General features: G+C 38.1%; 2 protein-coding genes across 2 annotated transcripts; one reads left to right on the top strand and one right to left on the bottom strand.

Moving 5' to 3' along the window:
* Window positions 1–501: 501 nt before the first annotated feature.
* On the bottom strand, window positions 502–3,779 carry duox2 (dual oxidase 2). Its single transcript, XM_026919689.3, has 8 exons — window positions 3,553–3,779; window positions 3,040–3,212; window positions 2,293–2,350; window positions 1,870–2,004; window positions 1,474–1,681; window positions 1,151–1,365; window positions 767–990; window positions 502–628 (listed from the first exon to the last, which is right to left on the bottom strand). Exons 1-8 carry the CDS (start codon window positions 3,683–3,685, stop codon window positions 620–622), a joined length of 1,155 nt encoding a protein of 384 aa, XP_026775490.2. The 5' UTR covers window positions 3,686–3,779; the 3' UTR covers window positions 502–619.
* Window positions 3,780–3,789: 10 nt separating this feature from the next.
* Window positions 3,790–18,579, top strand: duox (dual oxidase). The gene is made up of 33 exons (XM_026919068.3): window positions 3,790–4,110; window positions 5,488–5,565; window positions 6,394–6,555; window positions 6,673–6,860; window positions 7,164–7,365; window positions 8,056–8,222; window positions 8,534–8,594; window positions 9,341–9,437; window positions 9,599–9,689; window positions 9,802–9,904; window positions 10,006–10,178; window positions 10,296–10,471; window positions 11,295–11,413; window positions 11,505–11,645; window positions 11,759–11,872; window positions 11,966–12,168; window positions 12,308–12,493; window positions 12,655–12,880; window positions 13,018–13,111; window positions 13,292–13,467; window positions 13,887–13,956; window positions 14,064–14,141; window positions 14,598–14,776; window positions 14,986–15,216; window positions 15,596–15,695; window positions 15,802–15,851; window positions 15,966–16,093; window positions 16,201–16,354; window positions 16,487–16,719; window positions 16,866–17,024; window positions 17,168–17,323; window positions 17,549–17,677; window positions 18,034–18,579. The coding sequence occupies exons 1-33, from the start codon at window positions 4,047–4,049 to the stop codon at window positions 18,154–18,156; spliced, it is 4,611 nt and encodes a 1,536-aa protein (XP_026774869.2). The 5' UTR covers window positions 3,790–4,046; the 3' UTR covers window positions 18,157–18,579.
* Window positions 18,580–19,938: the final 1,359 nt, after the last annotated feature.

Below are 19,938 nucleotides of genomic sequence, written 5' to 3'. Positions count from 1 at the left end.
GGGAGAGACGGCTCTGTGTGTGTTTAGAAAGACATGGCAATCATGTGGAGGATGTTTTGTAAATAAAGTCACATTTTGCTAAAAAATGTTAATTTCAATTATATATGGAGACTTTGGGGACATCCTGTATTTTAAAACAGACATCACCCTGTGACAATAATATCAAACTAATAAGGATATTGTCTGGTGACAGTGATGCACTTTGCCAAGTGAATTCTTATTCCATGAACTACATCTAAACAATACAGTGCATATATAAGATAGTTTTACTCCCTGGAGTTATGCCAGCAACCTATGCCAGATGACTGTACTAGAAAACATACTCATAGAAGGAATATGGGGAACTGGCATTATCATCCAACATAAGAGTGGAATACATGGGTTACATGCATTATTAATTTGATTGCTCTGTAAACAATGTTTTTCACATATATTTATTTTTCTTAACTCAAACATATGTATATACATATTTACACACATATTTATGTGAAGTTACAACAGAAAAAATGTTTACATTTGTATTTACAGCAACCCCCAGCAAAAAAAAAAGGCTTCATTCTGAAGGATGTGTGATTTTCAAGTATGGGAAATAATGGCCTTGTCAGCTTCAGTTGGTTTCTCAAAGCTTCTGTGGAGACATAAAGTGCATCATTTTATTCATCACTATTAAAACGTTGAGTTTTATTAATACCAGGAATCATCTGAAAGTTTATATTAGTTAATTTATATTATTTAATGCTTGTTTGATAAGGGTATGGAGACTTACAGTTAAAGTGGAGATCTGCTGTGGTTCTTGGTTCGTTCTTTTTACAGTCACGCCTTCTAAACTTGCTCCATCTAGGAAGCTAGTGTTGATGTAGCCCTCTGATATTGAGTACATGTCATTATCATCATCCTCATCCACCCCAACACTGAAAGCTTCCCTCATCTTCTCTGGGATCAGGCAGTCCAGCAGAATCACTACAATACCAATCACTGTACACAATAAACCTGTAAACCAGAATAGTGTGTTATTCACAAGAGATCTGCTGTTCTCAGTTGTGTTTTATAATATCTTTGATGTCATTACTGTTTCATGTATAGTCTACAACACTCAATATATCAGAGAGACATAAGTGTTAAATCACTATGCATGACGCAGGATACGTACCAGTAGCGACACCTAACCAGAAGGAATGGCTATATTCAGGTTCAAAGGATTCCGTGCCTATAGAGAAGCTGCACTGTGGGATGTTGTAAATTGTGGAAAAGGAGGCCAAGGAGAAGAAGATAAAAGCCGCTGTTGCAACCATCATGAAGCCGGCGTAGAGGATGACAGGCATTGAGAAGAGGATGTTGGCCACTATCCAACAGCAAAAAGCCGTCCTGTGGGAAAGAGTGAGAGAGACCATTCTTTACTGTACCTGTTTGCACTTGTTGAATAGGCCTTGTATCTACATTCTGAAGACGGTGTCAATGATCACGGTGTCTTACCACAGGGTGGCCGAGGCGTATCTGCCTGAGTACTGGTACTGATAGATGAGACTGCAGGGGCTATTGAGGGTGAACTTCTCAGCAATGTACAGGATGGGGTTGGGAAGACCTTTTTCCAAGGCATCAGAATAATCATCATCTATGACACCATTCCATGTGAACATTTCATTGTAGTCTATGGTCTCGTTGAACTGTACGACAGGATCTCCTACAGGGACAGAAATAAATATTAAATATATGAAGCCTTCTCTGACCTGGCCTAACTTCAATCATTTGCTTAAGTTTTTACAAAATATATACATGATTCTTCTTTACTGCACATCTAATTTATTTTATTATAATATATTTACAAAAAAGCAAAAGCTTGTGTTGAGACAGAGTTTCTGGTTGACTGACCTCTGAGTGTGATGTTAATTCCATACAGGCCCACGTGCAGACCCACCTCAGCATTCACCACAACATTACTGAAGGATTTGTAAGTAGTGTTGGCCTTCACCCTTCCTTCAGCCCAGTCACAGGTGAAGTTTAGAGCTGTAACAGGAAGGAATAACTCCTTCTCAGTGCATGTATTTAAAAGTTATCATTTCAGCAGCATGTCATTTCTAGGTTAATGTATGACTTAAACAAGGAACATGTTTAACATTAAAATGAAGTACTAGTTTCCAGGTTATGACAGTACAGTTTATCGAAGGTCATTATAAACACCTATCCCATTTTTCAAATCTTTTTCAGCCTATTAGTACTGTATAGGGTGAACAAGATATTGATTGAATGGTTGTTTAATATGTGTTTACAAAATTTAGGTTATAAGGTACTCACCAACTATAACCACTCCTATGAATAAGCTAATAATTATCCTGAATGTCCAAAGAATCCGCTGAAAGAAAAAAAAACACAAACATATTTTGTAATATTAGTATGCAATTAATGATATTTAAAATTCATTTATTATTGACAAGCAAAACAAGATTTCTTTGTTGAAGTGTGGCCTCCTAAAAGCACAAATAGCCTCTAAGTGAGGTGTTCTTTGTAATATTAGTATACGATTAATGATATACAACAATTCATTTATTATTGACAAGCAAAACAAGATTTGTTTGTTAAAGTGTAGCCTTCTAAAAGCACAAGTAGCCTTTAAGTGAGGAGTTCTTTGTAATGCTAGTATACAATTAATGATATATAACAATTAATTTATTATTGATAAGCAAAACAAGATTTCCTTGTTAAAGTTTGGCCTTCTAAAAGCACAACTAGCCTCTAAGTGAGGTGTTCTTTGTTCTTTGTAAAATTAGTATGCAATTAATGATATTTAAAATTCATTTATTATTGACAAGCAAAACAAGATGTCTTTGTTAAAATTTGGCCTTCTAAAAGCACAAGTAGCCTCTAAGTGAGGTGTTCTTTGTTCTTTGTAATATTAGTATGCAATTAATGATATATAACAACTGATTTATTATTGACAAGCAAAACAAGATGTCTTTGTTAAAGTTTGGCCTCCTAAAAGCACAAGTAGCCTCTAAGTGAGGTGTTCTTTGTTCCTGGGCTGTTGTATTTGAGTGCCCTTACCGATCGGCCACGTATCCCGGGCACAATGAGGAGCAAGGTGACAAGCAGCGTCAGGAACACCAGGATGACAGCGAGCAGGCTGCCGCTGAATATGAACGGGGTTCTTTGTAGCGGGTAGAATGGGTAAATGTCATCGTAGAAAGTCATCTTCCCTCCAAATCCGTGCGCTGAAGCTGAAAGCACACCGCGCCACAGTGAGGACAGGAGCTCAGTTACCGGCAGATACTCAGATAAGAGCCTGCTTAACTGGAGCGCATCTCTCATTTAAGAATGACTGCATGACAAACATCCTGTAAAGCCTCCTGAGTAGCCTGTTTGTGCCTTTATTTATTAATCCTATTACATTATATTATTCACAAATTTAAAAAAAAAAGTTTGCAAGATCAGTGCATTATGATGATAATTAATGATGTAGGCCTAATTACAGGATCTTGGAAACTGATCCAGTTTCTCCTCAACTCATCTGATCCATATTTTAAACAAGTTAGATTTCATGTAATCATTGCTTCTTACCTGTAAGCACAAGAAACAAGGCAAAGTGTGCAAAAAACGTGCAGGATAGTCGCAGTCCAGGGGGAATTGTCTTTCCACGGCGGGGAGCATCTTTTATATCCTCACACCTCCTGCAGTTCGCCTTCATTTGCATAGATGGTATGTTCAGGAATGGAGGTGTCAACCAGGGATGACCATCCCTTCTCTGATGAGTCTGATAAGCACTTTGTTTCAGCCGCGCGCACGCTGTAGCTGCGTCCACACACTCCCTGCGCTTTTTTTTGGTTGCACTCAGATAACACTGCTCAGGCGCTCCCAGTGCCCAGTGCTTCACTCCTGCCTACAATGCGCAGTGTGCGAACGGGAAACTGAACTGCTTCTTGGTTTCTCTCGCACTACATTGCTGTTTCGTGTCTCCTGCCTCTGAGTGATTTCATGCTGTGACTTCTCCACTCCAGGGTTCTCCAGGTGTCTTGCTTCCTAAAGAGCTACACTTGGTTGCGTCTTTCTCCAGAATGGATTTGCACAGGAGCGCATGGTGGACAATAATCGTGCTGTCTCTGACAGTCTGTGCAGCAGGTAAGCAAAGTCAAAGGGCTTTTAATATGATTCCAAAGTTTTTTAAAGAATGAGTTCACACTGTAGCTTTGTTTTTTCTTCTTCTTCTTCTTCTTTCCTTCTCCATGCTGGTTGTGTTACAGTGAACATAAGCTTTACACCAATTAAATGTTCTTGTCTATTTAATATATCAACTGATACAACTGATAAATCATGAGGTGCCAAGGGAGAGGTGATCCAGCAGCTGGACAGCAGGGAGGGAAAAGCTCCTGGAATATACAGACACAACAGTACTCCAAGCTCTTCATGTCATACAGTAATGTTTAATGCCGTCATAAAGACCTAGGGCTAATAGCATAGGTATGATGACCATGGTACAATGAGGGATTGCAACCATAACATTTTAGTGACGCTGTGTGAGGACTGGAGAAGTCAGCTGCACATTTCCTGTGTGTTCATATAACCTCACAACAAATATTTGGGTCTTACAGCATAACATGAATATGACAACACTTTTCTAGCATCACTTTTGTTTACTTCTTTAAGAAATGACAACAAGGTCAACTGCCTTTTTTTTCCCACAATATCCATGTATGTATCCATTTCCTCCTGTATATTCCAGGTATGTGAGCACATGTGAATGATAAGGCAAGTATAGTATGATTAATCACCAATTGATCATTACTGAAATGTAGCAACTTTATGTTTGGAAGGGAGTTTGCACATAATGAATGATTATTCATGCACATAAAGAATGATCATGATATACACTATATGGCCAAATGTTTTTGGACACCTGACCTTCACATCCATGTGAACACCCCATTCCAGATTTAGTCCCCCTTTGCTGTTATAATGTTTTTTTCCCCTTCAGACACAAGAGCATTAATGAGGTCAGGGCTCTGTGCAGGCCACTCCAGTTCTTCCACTCCAACTTTGCCAAACCATGTCTTTATGGAGCTCGCTTTGTGCACAGGAGCATTGTCATGCTGGAACATGTTTGGGCTTAAATCTCTTAGTTCCAGTGAAGACAAATTGTATTGCTACAGCATACAATGACATTATAGACAATTGTGTGCTTTCAAGGGAAGCACTATATATGGGTGTGATGGTCAGGTGTCCACAAACATTTGGCCATATACTGTACTGTATATAGGCCTATATAAGTTGGTACCTGTATATAGGCCAGTGTAAAAAAAAAAAAAACTCATCTGTGATGTTAGATTGCTTTCTACTTTCAGTGTTTGCACTTTTACCTGCTTACCTCCAAATCAGATGACAATTGGGAGCAGTAGTGGCACCACGTGTTTCTGATATGTGGGGTCATTTCTTAATTAGGGAGGTCTACCCACTATGTTATTCACACCATGATTGTAGTTGTCTTTTTTTGTAACTCAGATTCCGGCATCACTTGGGAAGTTCAAAGATATGATGGCTGGTATAATAACTTGGCCTATCATCGTCGGGGGACAGCAGGTAACAGTTTGATATGTACTTATCAGTAGTGCAATCTATGCTACAGTATTAGATACATAGGTTTCCCATTGGTCCTTGGATGGCTAAGGGTTCAATCTTGGTAAAAGGCTTCTACTTGGAATCTATTCTGAAATGGAAACCTTCTGTTGTAGTGACAAACCAAAGATCCTTTAGGGTGCTAGATGGAATCATCATTTTTTACAAAAAAAAAAAAAAAAAATATATATATATATATATATATATATATATATATATATATATATATATATATATATATAATACAGACAAAACTGTATTATTTACGCATATGAATTAAATTACCTTCTTTACAGAAATGAGAACCATTTTGATGGATGATTCTTTAAGGTTATTTGTTGGTTTCACAATGAGCCAAAAATTATTTTATAATTTAAATCTTTACATCATGTGGAAGGTTCTTTATGGAGGGAATTGTTTTTCAATTCATTGTGTTCATTGTGGCACCAAGAAAAATAGATAAAGACCCAATTTTCTGTAGTACAGATAGGTGAAACCTACTGGTTCCTGGCAACAGATTATATTGATGTAATATTTAGTATTATAGTATGCTGGTTGGAACCAAGGAAATTGTTAAAAAGAAGTGGGGGTGATTCCAAAGGCCCTGAGTAGAAAGCAGGCTCAAGGGGTAGCAAAAATTGTCCAGGAGAATAAAAAAATGTTTGAAAGGCTAGTGCATAAACCTGTCAGGGGGCCCAAATTCCCAAATTCCTACTAGTGTCCCTGAAGGGGATGTAGCCATAGTCCCTTCTAAGGAACCTGATCCCAGCACTGTGAATGTTTGTTGAACAGGTGCACCTCTCATGCGCCTCCTGTCCGCTCACTACTCAGACGGAGTTTTTCAAATCAAAGGACTGCACCTACCCAATGCACGGTGCATCAGCAACACACTGTCACGTGGCCCCTGTGGCCACCTATCAGTCCAGAACCGAACGGTTCTCTCATTGTTTTTTGGTGAGTGATTCCTTCATTTTATATATATATATATATATATATATTCTGTTCAGTTCAGTAGTTCAGTACATAATGAATATACATTGTACAACTACCAAATTTACTGGTGGCCATTAGGTTTTCATGTAGCGTATGAGATTGTGGAATCCCGAAGACCCGGTTGCCCTGCTGAGTTCATGGACATCCCAGTCCCAAAGGATGACCCCGTCTTTGGGCATAACTCCACAGAAGAAGTCCTGCTCCAGTTCCAGCGTGTGCAGTGGGACCAGAGTAGTGGACAGAGTCCAAACAACCCCAGAAAACAGGTAACACTTCATAAAGACCTCAGTGTAATGAATTTACATTAAAGACTAGAACTACACCCAAAAAGACTGGGCAGAACAGATATTTGTACTCTATGAATATATTTTTTATGACTCATATTCATAGAAAATTTTCTGGTGTAGAAACTATTTACTTGAAAAAAATTTATTTAACCCCTTAAACTCCCAAACATACATTGCTCACTTTTGTAATTGCATATCTTTTCTATCAGCTCTTTTGTAGTTACTGGATAATATACTTTAAGTGAATAACTGAATAAAAGCTGAGGGTTCATTTCCTTACAGGTGAACCATGTGACAGCTTGGATTGATGGCAGCTCAATCTATGGCTCCTCCAGCTCTTGGTGTGATGCCCTGAGGAGTTTCCATGGAGGGCTTCTATCTGCAGGCTCTTCTCCTGACATGCCAAAGCAGACTGCCAGTAACAATTTCATGTGGAGTGCTCCAAACCCCTGCAACGGACAGACTGGCCCAGACGGCCTCTATGGTAAAAGCATTAGCAATTTTATGTTCCTCAAAAAAGAATCAGCTGACAAAAGTGGTGTTGCTGATACTGAGAATTAAGGTTTTAATTTAACAAGGCTTTTGGGTAATTTCACTCAGCTGTAGTTAGGATGGTGGAGCTTCAACGTCTGATGTGACACCTGTACTGAAGTATATGTTTTCTATGTTTAGAATACTAAATAGTGCAATGTTTTCAGAAAGTTTAGAATGACCTCATTCATTCCGCAAAACAGACTCAATCTTCATTATTGTCTTTTTTATGTTTTCCACCTGGTCCTATATTTTTGCTAAACCTCATTAAATCCTACAGTGACTGTATTGTTGTTGTTTGTGTTGTTGCCTTTTTATGGTGTTGTTCTTCATTTCTGCCACATAATCTGTGGTAATGCATGTCTCAATGAACTTAAGTCATTGAGCAATGTCTAGATAGCAAAATGCTATCCAAGGGAGCTTGTCTTCCTTAAGAAACACATTTAGCAAATTGTAAGATGTGATCAGCAGGATTTCTTTCAGCTGCCAGAGCTCAATAGGTTATACAGGTTACATAAAGAGAGGGCATATCTTATATGTCAAAAACATATACATAAGTTTCAGTCAAACATATAAAATAAACAGTACAGGTGTGAGATATCGTAATCTCTCGTTGTGTTTACTGATGATTATGTTTCCACAGAATTTGGAAATGCCTGGGCCAATGAGAATATCTTCACAGTAGCTGAGGCGATTGTTTGGTTTCGTTACCATAATTACCTTGCTACTCAACTACACAAGGAACACCCATCATGGTCAGATGAGGAGCTTTTTCAAAATGCAAGGAAGAGGGTTATTGCCACATTTCAGGTAAAGAGAAAAGTCATCTGTTATTTAGAAACCACAAGGAGTAGATGGAAGTACCAATTTGTTAGTCTGTCCACCTGTAGGGTTGCTTCACACACTTTCTGCAACAGGGCTTAAGACACAATTGTTTGAACTACAGGCTACTCCAGGTGCAAAATAAATAGTTGCCCAAGTCATGAGTCAGTACATGATACTGAAAGGTGAAGAAAACTATTGCCTTAAGCAAGAGTCAATACTTTATATGGATTATTATTTGATATGTTTGTATGGTTTATCTCCATAAGCAGTGCTATATTCTTTCCTTCTTTCATCAGAACATTGCATTCTATGAATGGCTGCCTGCATATCTAGGAGTCTCAGTGCCTCCATACCCAGGTAAGAGGTCACAGGGAAGGGGTGTGTGTGTGTGTGTGTGTGCAAGTTTTTATATCTTGGTTGGGAATAAATATCCGCACAAGGATAGGAATATCTGATAGATTTGACTTTGTGGGGGCATTTGGCTAGTCCCCATTAGGAAAACTGTTTCTTTCTTCTTTTTTTTTTCTACAACTGCAAAAAAATAAATAAATAAATAAATAAATAAATTCAAAGAGCCAAATTCAAAGTGTAGGCATAGTATTAATTAGCTGCATTAACAATTATGTTAGTGGAAAGTCCTTTCAAGGATTGTATGATAGGTGTGTGTGTGTGTGTGTGTGTTTGTGTGTGTGTACACAAATTGTGGTGAGCTGACATGCTCTACTTACCTGTGGTTTAGTGAGTTACCACTTGAGGTTCTGTTTAATGGTCACAGTGCGCTTTAGCTACGTCAGTGAAGGTTAACTCAAGCCAGGGTTATTATTTCTGCTGAGGAAGCTATTTTTGTTGGATTGTCCTTACTGAAGAAACAGAACATGAATAATCTTAAAGGTTGTATCAAACATTTAAAGTGAGATTTAATTAGAATTCAGACGTGTTCCATGGAACTGCTTTTTTGCCAAAATCAGACGTCATGCTTGACATAACAGTCCATAAAATATAGGCTATTTTACATGCAGTGCCAGTTTTATTCTGAAAATCAGGTAAGGCTGACTATAATATTTCTTGAATGCAATCATGATTTTTTTCTTACACACTTCTAGGCTATCAGAAAACTGTGGATCCAGGAATTTCTCCTGAGTTTCAGATTGTAACAACATGTTTTGATTTAACTCTGCTTCCCTCTGGTGTCTATATGCGGTAAGTACTTGCAAACACACATTAACCAGAACAAGACTGAATTACAAAATAAATTTTTGTTCCATAATGTGCATGCCTGTTGAATTGTACTGATTCTCAATAATGTTTAAAAATTTAATAGTGTTCAACATGTTTTTATTTTATTTTATTTTATTTTTTAGAAACAGGACTTGTCATTACAGAAAAGTTGTAAACTTGGATGGGAGCACTTCTCCAGCACTCCGCTTATGCAACAGTTTTTGGAACAGAGATGTGAGTCAAGAATAAAGACAAATGTGTTCAACATTCAAATCATTCTACATTAAGTTTCAAACTTTTTCCAATTTAATGAAGCAGCTTTTTAAAATTTGGTTCCTTGCTGTAGAACCCAAATTTAAAATCTGGCCAAGATGTGGACGATCTTATAATGGGTATGGCTTCACAGACAGCTGAGAGAGAGGACAACATAATTGTTGAGGATTTGCAAGGTTACTCTTTCTTTTTCTTGCTCTCTTCTCTTGTAGCTATTCTTTTTGAAATCTCAAGCAAGTGATGAACTCATATCCGATCTTTTACCTTCTTTGTGCAGACTACATGTACGGTTCCTTGCAGTTTTCACGCACTGATGCAGTGGCCATGGCCATTCAGAGAGGCCGAGACTTTGGGCTGGCGAGCTATAACCAAGTCAGAGAGGCCCTCAACATTCCACCTGTCAAGACCTGGGGAGAAATTAATCCCAACCTGAACAAGACTAATCCATCGGTATTATTATGCAGTCATATCTGCTGTAATACATTCATTCATGAAATGTAATATTTCAAATTGTAATATATTTGTAATATTGATTTCCTCTAATGTCTATATCCGGTTTTGCTGTAGTTATTTTTGGAGCTGTCCAAGCTATACGGAAACGATATCAACAGGTTGGAGCTGTTTGTAGGAGTTCTGCTGGAGATAAGCAATGGACCAGGTCCAGTGGTTTCGTCCATTGTCCTGGACCAGTTTGAACGCATCAGAAATGCAGACCGATTCTGGTTTGAAAACCAACAAAATGGGTAGGATATTAATTACATGATAAACATGTCATATTTGCTCACCGTTTCTGTTAATTATTTCAGAAATTTAAAGCTGTTGGATGTAAGACTGGGAAATTCGCACCCTCTGGTAGGCCGTGAGCCACTTGCAGAAAAGCATTTCGTAACATGGATCATTGTATCATGTATCATTCTACACCGCACTGATTAACCTTGTGGCTGTGCAAGTAATACACATTCAGAGAGAATTCAAGGCTGTGTCACAAAAACTAGTAATGACACCAATGTTGTACTGACCAATTATTTAGTATGGTAGTGTGAAGTTTAGTACTGGGACCCAAGCATCTGAACCCAGGTGAAAGAGCAAACCTATGTTGCTGTTTTGGCTATAAGCTAAATAGTGTTAGCATGCTAGCTAAAACTCAGAGTAATAAATGTGAGCAAATGCCTCGAGTGACTCACTCTAGCCTATATAACCGAGGAATACAAACAAACAAGTCCTGTTAATCCGTAGCTGGCTATAACGAGCTTAACAACCTCTAAGCTGGCTAACAGTACAAATTCCACACCTAGAATAAACCGGCTAAGTATCGTTCATCAGCTTTCCACCAAATTTGAGAATAAATATATTTCTTTTTCAGCAAGAAAAAAGATTTCTTTCACATCTAAATTTGGAGTGTGATAACATATCACTTATCTTAAATGATGTATGATGCATGTGTACAAATTCCACCCCAAGACCCTTGAAACAATGCTGACATTTAAAAAAAAATTCTATGACCTGTAGCTTTGATATAGAATTGTATTTCTCTCTAAAATTTGACTTTCTGTGCTCTCTTCATAGCTTGTTTACGGAGGAGGAGATCCAAGCTATACGAAACACCACATACTATGATGTGCTTCTCAGTACCACTAGTGCAGAGAGTGGAGACCTACAAGAGAATGTGTTTTTCTGGCTAAATGGTACAATTAATAAAAAACCTACACATCACATATTATTAATTCTACTATATGCTTTCAGATATTTCAACCACTGATTCTCTGGCACCTACAGGTGATCCCTGCCCTCAACCTCAGACAATCACAGCCTCCATGCTGTATCCTTGTACTAATGCTACTTCTATGAGTTACTTCGACAGTGGCAGTAAAGCAGGCTTTGGCATTTTTGTTATTGCCCTTTTCTTCTTCCCTGTAGGTCAGTATGACTGCAGATAGGTGTGGATTAATTTAGATACAAGGCTGAGATCTTTAACTGTCATGCAAGGTTCAAAATTACACTAATTTCTTCTTTCTTTAAAACTTAAACAGTGAGTTTCCTCGTGGCTTACATAGTGGCCTACATCCGGGCAACCAAATACAAAAGGTTTCTGAAAAGGACCCAAGGCCCCACCAAAGACAAAACCACCACTCATGGAATCAGAGGTAGTTTGTGCAGCCCACATTATTATTGCTTGATCCCGTGTTATCGGAGAAGTGTTACAAAGGCAATCTTTCCTGGTATCTCTATTTATCTAGCTTGTGAGTGGCAAGGATATTCAGATTCTCCTCAGTATGTCAGCCTGGAGATTGATGAAAAGAAACGGCTCCTGATTTACGGTGAAAATGGATCCCCTGTGCGCACTCATAACCTCGGCACTCAGGACCTCCTTGAGGTGTTTCTGTCCAACGATCACCAGCACCGTGCCCTACTTCTGAAGATCCCCAAGGAATATGATCTGGTAGGAAATAATTATGTTTAACATTTCCACATATTCAAATCCACTACAAATTGCATGTAATAAGTTGAAAATCTGATGTGCTGAAACGTGTTATGGCTGTCAAAATGCAGTAATCAACATATATTAAAAATCTCTTCAGGTTTTGTTATTTGAGAACGCTGTGCAGAGATCAGAGTTTGTGGCTCAGCTGCAGTCTGACCTGAAGGAAATTACCCAGCATCTGATAGTGACCGAGATGAGTGAGAAAGAACTGCTGAAGGAGGCGGTGACCAAAGAGCAGCGAGCTCAGATAGTGGAGACTTTTTTCAGACATGCATTTGCAAAGGTAGGAACTGGACACCCAAATCAGTAATCATTTGTGTGTGTGTGTGTGTGTGTGTGTGTGTGTTACAAATAAATCAGCTTGAGTCTGCTTCTTGCGATGGAGTTTGTAATTGAGTTTGAAGTCTGACATTTCAGCATCTTAAATCTCTTCTCGGACCTCAGATTCTAGATATTGATAAAAGTGATGCAGGAGATCTGAGTGGTGTGTCCTCCAAGAAAACCAAAGAGGCTCTTCAGTGTGAGCTCACAGGATCTGAGTTTGCCCATGCACTTGGGCTGAAGCCTGACTCGCCCTTTGTGGAGTCCATGTTTTCTCTGGCAGATAAGGATGGCAACGGATACCTCTCTTTTCAAGAGTTTCTCGATGTTCTGGTCATCTTCATGAAAGGTCAACTTATTAACATTTTTCTGACTTAGGAAAGGACAACGTGGCCAGAAACTTTTCTTAAATGTGTTACATTTTGTTTTTGAATCCTATATAACCTTTATTTTACTCTGTTACCTTATTATTGGTCTCTATTTCAGGAACCCCAGAGGAAAAGTCCAAGCTCCTGTTCTCCATGCATGATATTAAAGGAGAAGGTTTCCTGTCTAAGGAAGATTTTTGTTCTTTACTCAGGTAAATATTATAATATTAAATACTGGCTTATTTGGGCAGCTAATCAATCAATGGAATTAAGTAAGCCTTGACACTAATTTACACTGCAGTATGCAATTAATTTTCAAATTACAGGTCATCTTTACAGATCAGGGACCTAAAGCGTAAAGTTCTTCCTTGTCTTTCCATATATCTGCTTAGGTCTTTCTTGGAGATCTCCAGTAATGTCCTCTCTAAGAACCAAGCAGAGGAGGCTATAGCAGCTATGCTTCATGCTGCAGGCTTTGATAACAAAGATCACATCACCTGGGAAGACTTTCACGTCTTACTGCAAGATCATGAGAATGTCCTGCAGTTTGCACAACTTAACATCAAAGGTGTTTTCTAGCTCTGTACTTTTATCTTAGAATCACAACAGCATATTGTGCCCAAAGTCTCTTAAATGCGGGTGAAAACATGTTCAGGTGTCTACAAACCACATTTATCAACTAAAGCTCATTTGTGCCATCTGCCTATGCTTTCAACTTATTTCCAAGCTGTTTCTAAATGTGGTGGCTCTCAGCCCTTCTGAACTCAATTTCTTTTTTTTTTTTGATAGAATCAGTGTTGAGCAGCTCAGTGTAATTGGAAGCATTCAACTTTCTTATGCAACTATAAAAATAGTCATATGGCAGCCTATCATTTTTCTATACTAGTGAGAATGTGGAAATTGTCCAATATCCATCCTGGTCTTGGGTTCTGCTGAGCTGGAGTTTAATTTACTGTTTCTTGTGCTATTTTTATCACATAACTGCAGGAATGGAAATGCGTGACATGAACAGACTAAACCAACATCGTGTGTCCTTTATCATCACAAAGAAACACAGGTAATTTTTTTAAATAAAAAGGTCTGTTTAAATTTAACTCAAAGCCTGATTCTGATGCCAGTATGTATTTGTTCACTCTATGAACATATGTCTTCTTTTACTTTCAGTTCCTCTTTTAAAAAAGATGGTGACTTTGTATACAATTGCCCTGTAGATGATGGCCAGGAACTTCGCCAAAGAAAAAAGTGAGAACTTTAGTAGCCTGTCTGTCACTTAGTATCCTATTTATAATTGCGGTTTTCTAATCTATTGCACTTACCCAGTGTACAATGACATCAATGACATCAAAGACATCAAATGTTATTAGATGCTGGAAATAGCTGCTTTATTGTTTTACAAACATGATCTACCATTTGTCATGTTACATGTCCAGATGTCCATGTATGATTACAGTGTGATCCATTAGGCTTTACCTAAGCTACTGTGATCCCTGTTATTTTCAGATTAGCATCCTAAAACCAGCTGTGTTTGTGGGCTTGATGTAATGCAATGACATGATGTCTGCAAAATTTCACTATGAATTAAATCATCTTTTAAACCAGCCATATATGGTCTGAATACCTCAATGGTGGCATGTGGCTTCACTTGAAGTAAGAGTTCATAATCACCTTATAGAGTACTCATTGCTGTTTTTTTTCCAGATCGGGCATCTCCAACTCGAAGCTGTATGTAAAGCCTCAGAGAGAGCGCTACATTAGGAGTCGTGTCCAACAGAAGATCCAACAGTTTAAACGCTTTGTCGAAAACTACCGTCGCCATATTGTGTGCATTGGTGTCATCTATGGGATCACTGCTGGGGTTGCTCTGGAGAGATGCTATTGTGAGTCTAGGCTCACCTTTTCATTTTCCTCATTATGTAACCATAATCGTGACAGATTTGCCATAAATCATAATGTACATTATCAGTACATTAAGCTTATTTTGATTTTTTTGCACTGATTTGAGTTAATAAATGTCTGTTCGTGAATTGTTACTCACTGTTCGTGAGTAATTTTTTAATTTAATTTCAACTAATGTTTCTTTGTGTAGTCTATGGTTTTCAGGATCGCACCGCCGGTGTCACAGAATCCTCCATGGTGGGCGTTATAGTGTCCCGAGGCTCTGCTGCTGCCATCTCTTTCTTGTTCCCCTACATGCTCCTCACAGTGTGTCGCAACCTCATAACCATGTGCAGAGAAACCTTCCTCAACAGATACATTCCTTTTGACTCCGCTATAGATCTCCATCGCCTCATGGCAATGACGGCTATCATCCTTTCAGGTCAGGGACCTAAAAAGAGACCTTAAAACTTCTCGGCAAAATTTGGGTGCAGTTTATTGTGATAGTCTCCATATCAGTTGCACATAGAAATCACACAGGGCATTCAAAAAGTAAAACTGGTAACCTGAGAAGGTTTGGCATATTTTTTGTCTGTTCAGGGAAATACAATATAATTGATTTGTTTACGCTGCAACTGTAAACCGATCTTAGCGTCTACACAGCAAGTTTCAGAGCCACATATTCTCTATTTGCAGAAGCTGGAGTGTTGGGTGTGCCGTATCATAATGTTTGAATCACTGTGTTGGAGTGTACTTTGTAATTTCTCAGTTTTAAGGCCATGTTGACCTTGGTCTAACATCTATCCCTTCTCATCCTACAGTTACACACAGCTTGGGTCATTTAGTCAATCTTTACATCTTCTCTGTCAGTGAGCTCAGCATCCTTGCCTGCATGTTCCCCAAAGTGTTTTCCAATAATGGGTAAATTGTCAATGTCTTTGTTCTTGTTGACATTATACAATATAACCTTAACCTTATACTGCTGGAATGTGCCGTGTCTGAGGATACATGTGCAAATTGTTTACAGGTCAGAGCTACCAGAAAAATGGACCTTCTGGTTCTTTTGTACAGTACCAGGTAGGGCTACTGTTCACTGAGTGTGTAAACAGCAGTGATTTAAGGGTGTGTACATGTATTTTATGTCTTATTGTTCTCACTCTCATTCTCCCTCTTACTCTCCTTGTCTTGCAGGCATGACAGGAATCATTCTTCTCTTTGTCTTAGCCTTTATGTATGTCTTTGCCTCACACTACTTCAGACGTATCAGTTTCAGAGGGTTTTGGATCACACACTATTTTTACATGCTTATCTATATCCTGGTGAGAATAAGGCCTGAATAATTTGATAAGCCTTCATTAGGGTGAGATACTGTTTGTGGTAGGACTGTTAGATAATGAACTGCTCTTTCGCATTTTCTTCCTGGCAGACAGTAATCCATGGCAGCTTTGCCCTCCTCCAGCAGCCACGCTTTTACATCTACCTGATCCCACCTGCCCTCCTCTTCCTCCTGGATAAACTCATCAGCCTCAGCAGGAAGAAGGTGGAGATCCCTGTGGTGAATGCTGAGCTGCTGCCCTCAGGTACCAAATATTATATACATGCTTAACAAGCAGCAGCATATGGTTCAGGATTTTTCCTAAGTCTGTTTTAGCTACTTCAGGCTGAACTCTCCATCATGGTGTGAGTTATTCTGTGAAATTCTTCCATGGCAGGAGTGACATATCTGGAATTTAAGCGCCCCCAGGGATTTACTTACCGTTCAGGACAGTGGGTACGTGTGGCCTGTCTGGAGTTGGGCACAGATGAGTACCACCCCTTCACACTGACCTCAGCACCTCACGAGGAGACCCTCAGCCTGCACATCCGTGCCGTTGGACCATGGACCAGCAAGCTGCGAGAGATCTACAACCTAGAGAGACTGAATGAACTAGGGACTTATCCTAAAGTAGGAGGCAGCTTTTCTGTATTTTTTCTACTTTTTTCAGCTCTGCATAGAAAAAAACTTATTCTTTTGCTTCTTTTGCTTGGTTTTGGATTTAATTACTACACTTCTGATTTGTGGGCCTTGCTGAAACATTTTAATCTCCTCAGCTGTATCTGGATGGACCATTTGGGGAGGGCCACCAGGAGTGGAAAGACTTTGAGGTGTCTGTTCTCGTGGGAGGAGGCATCGGAGTAACTCCATTTGCTTCTATACTGAAGGATCTAGTTTTCAAGTCTTCAGCAAAACTCAAAGTTCAATGCAAAAAGGTAATAAAAGGTCATTAATAGATCTTATCTTTCATCACAACACATATTAAACAAATACCATGACTCTTCAGCACTTGACTTTATGCTTGACTTTCTTAGTGCTTTACTGTTGGAGAAGTAAAATGTGCCCAATCTTCCACCAGGTGTATTTTATCTGGGTGACCCGGACTCAGCGTCAGTTTGAGTGGGTGTCAGATATCATACGAGAAGTTGAGGAGATGGATGCACAGGAGCTGGTGTCTGTACACATCTACATCACTCAGCTGGCAGAAAAGTTTGATCTGAGGACCACAATGCTTGTAGGGAACTTTTCCAAAATTATCCTGTGCTATTGCAGGGACAGGCATTGACACATTTCTTGAACTAATGAACTAGCTAATTAACTATGAACTATGAACTAATGAACTAGCATAATTTCACACTACTTAATTTCACAATATATTCACCAGTTTTATTCTGCAAAATGGAAAAGGCAGTGTTTTAGTTATAGCTTAATAGCTTTAATGGTTTTTCTCTTTCCTTAGTATGTATGCGAGCGCCATTTCCAGAAAGTGTCGAACAGGAGTCTGTTTACTGGCCTGCGTTCTGTCACACACTTCGGTCGTCCACCATTTTTGGCTTTCTTCAGCTCCCTACAGGAAGTTCACCCTGAGGTGCCTCACATTCTTAGATATCTCTCCCATAACTGTCGTTAAGTTATGATTTGCCAGCTGTGTAATGCATGTTCTTCAACTTATTTTATGGCTGGTTGCTATAAATAAGAGATCTAACCCATTAATAATTCAGAAAAGATCCGCTCAATATTAATGAATCACCCCATAATAACTCATATGAGCTTATACAATATATGCACATATATAATTGACTTTTATTTCTAATATTCATCCATCTTATTTTAATGTTGACAATAAATGAGGTGATACAAGTAATTATATATTTGCCATTAATGAATCTGAACAGAGTGACTGTCTCCTAACACCTAACTCCTTTATTTCATTCTTTTCCTAAGGTGGGGAAGATTGGTGTCTTCAGCTGTGGTCCGCCTGGCCTGACAAAGAATGTAGAGAAAGCCTGCCAGCAGATAAACAAACGAGATCAAGCACATTTCATTCATCATTTTGAGAACTTCTAACTTGACTGTTGTTCCTAAATTTACTGTTGCTTAACACCAGTAAATTTAGAAGCAACACTCTTCTCAGTCAACAGTAAATTTACTTTTACTAACACTGTTAATTTTATTTCATTCTTTTCCTAAGCTAGGGAAGATCAAGCACATTTCACCCTTCATTTTAAAACTTCTAACTTGACTGTTGCTCCTAAATTTACTGTTACTAACAATTAACAATAAAGGTATCTAACTATAAATGTGTTGATATTATGAGATGCATTGATTTTTCTTGACAACATAGTGCAGTACTGTTAGAGATTTATTTTCAACTAATTAATTCCTTTTTTGTCAGCAAGTTTATTTCTTTTTTCCTTATTAAAATATATTTTAAATGTGATTCGTCAAATTAAATTTGCCTTCTGACCTTCACTGTGATATAAGGGCCATTTGTACTTAATACCTGATACTTGAAAACTAAATAAAATTTCAGTGAAAAATGACATGTCTATGTCTGTATCTTGTTCTTGTGTAAAGATCTATAAGAACATGTTTTCTGGGTGTTTTTAGTTATCCCAAATGCAAACAAAACTGGTGCAAAGACGTATAGCATATTAAAATTAAAAAGGCCACTAAATACATCTAACAGTGCATAGACTGTTAGAAATAAAATAACTGTATGTATGAGGCTCTAAAATGATTAAGTGTCATTCCATTATTGTAGCTATGAACTGGACACTATGGTACGATTAACAAAACTATATAAAAAGTAAATATAATGAAATATATAAAGTAATATATATCAAATGCATCAAGTCAAATCAGTTTCATAAGATTGCGTGTAGAGAGTAAACATTTACTTAATAGGAGCTGAACACACATGGAGTGCAGGTGCCCGGTTAATGTGCCAGAGTTTGTGATCTTCTACCGCTGGCAATCAGTCTCTCTGATGTAACTGCAGAGCTTAGGGTTTGTGTCCAGGTGCATAATGTACTTGGCACATATTTGGGCTGCTACAATGCATAGCAATGGTAGTCAAAGCAATGGCAAGGCAGTTAATTATAAGAAATTACAAGTTAATTTATATTATTTTACATTTAATAGCTGGAGAATTAAACCTTGACGTAAGAGAGATTTACATCAACAAATGCATCTTAAAATTATATGAAGTCATTATATAAAGAGATTAACAATTTTACAAATTGATAATAAATAAAAAGTAGAGAAAATCATAATGTTCTGATGCTCTGTAAAGCTGCTTTGAGACAATGTTCATTGTTAAAAGCGCTATACAAATAAAATTGAATTGAATTGAATTGAATTGAATAATGTATTGGATATTTTATAGCAAGTGAGGTGGTGTTCTCACTGTTACACTAGAACACTATTACAGTTGACCATATAGTGACACTGGAAAATCAGCTGTTTCATTTATTTACCTAACATCTACATGACCAATAGTGCTTGGCTGATTTGCTGCTCTAAAGCATTTATTACCAATATATTATTGGTAATATTTCCAATAATACCAATATTAACACACCCAAGGGTAATCACGGTCTTCAGGAATACCTGAGTATTAGACCTAGTGAGTTTAAGAGAAGATCTTATATCATTGTGTCAAGTTTTGAAGTGAAATAGGGAAACTTGTTCTCCAGAAACTAAGAACCTTTTTTATTTTCATCTCCCAAATTCATAATTAAAGTTATAATTGAAATATTGGGAGAATAATTAGGTTGACAAACTGAATGTTAAATACTTACTTATAAGTTCTTATAATATTCTTATAATATAATCCCTCTTAAAGAT

This window comes from Pangasianodon hypophthalmus, chromosome 9 (assembly GCF_027358585.1).
Source record: "Pangasianodon hypophthalmus isolate fPanHyp1 chromosome 9, fPanHyp1.pri, whole genome shotgun sequence".
NCBI classification, from domain to species: Eukaryota; Metazoa; Chordata; class Actinopteri; order Siluriformes; family Pangasiidae; genus Pangasianodon; species Pangasianodon hypophthalmus.
Note: the sequence above shows the minus strand (reverse complement) of the source record. Positions and strands in the feature narration are given on the sequence as shown.

What these genes read in the sequence shown, in the direction of transcription:
- duox2 (XM_026919689.3), bottom strand. Translation starts at nt 3,685, where the DNA reads ATGCAAATGAAGGCGAACTGCAGGAGGTGTGAGGATATAAAAGATGCT. An exon ending in CTTGTTTCTTGTGCTTACAG is followed by an intron (nt 3,213 to 3,552) that starts GTAAGAAGCAAT and finishes GTGTGCTTTCAG; the next exon opens with CTTCAGCGCACGGATTTGGA. An exon ending in TACGCCTCGGCCACCCTGTG is followed by an intron (nt 1,366 to 1,473) that starts GTAAGACACCGT and finishes TCTTTCCCACAG; the next exon opens with GACGGCTTTTTGCTGTTGGA.
- duox (XM_026919068.3), top strand. Translation starts at nt 4,047, where the DNA reads ATGGATTTGCACAGGAGCGCATGGTGGACAATAATCGTGCTGTCTCTG. An exon ending in CCTTTTCTTCTTCCCTGTAG is followed by an intron (nt 11,646 to 11,758) that starts GTCAGTATGACT and finishes AAACTTAAACAG; the next exon opens with TGAGTTTCCTCGTGGCTTAC. An exon ending in TCCCCAAGGAATATGATCTG is followed by an intron (nt 12,169 to 12,307) that starts GTAGGAAATAAT and finishes AAATCTCTTCAG; the next exon opens with GTTTTGTTATTTGAGAACGC.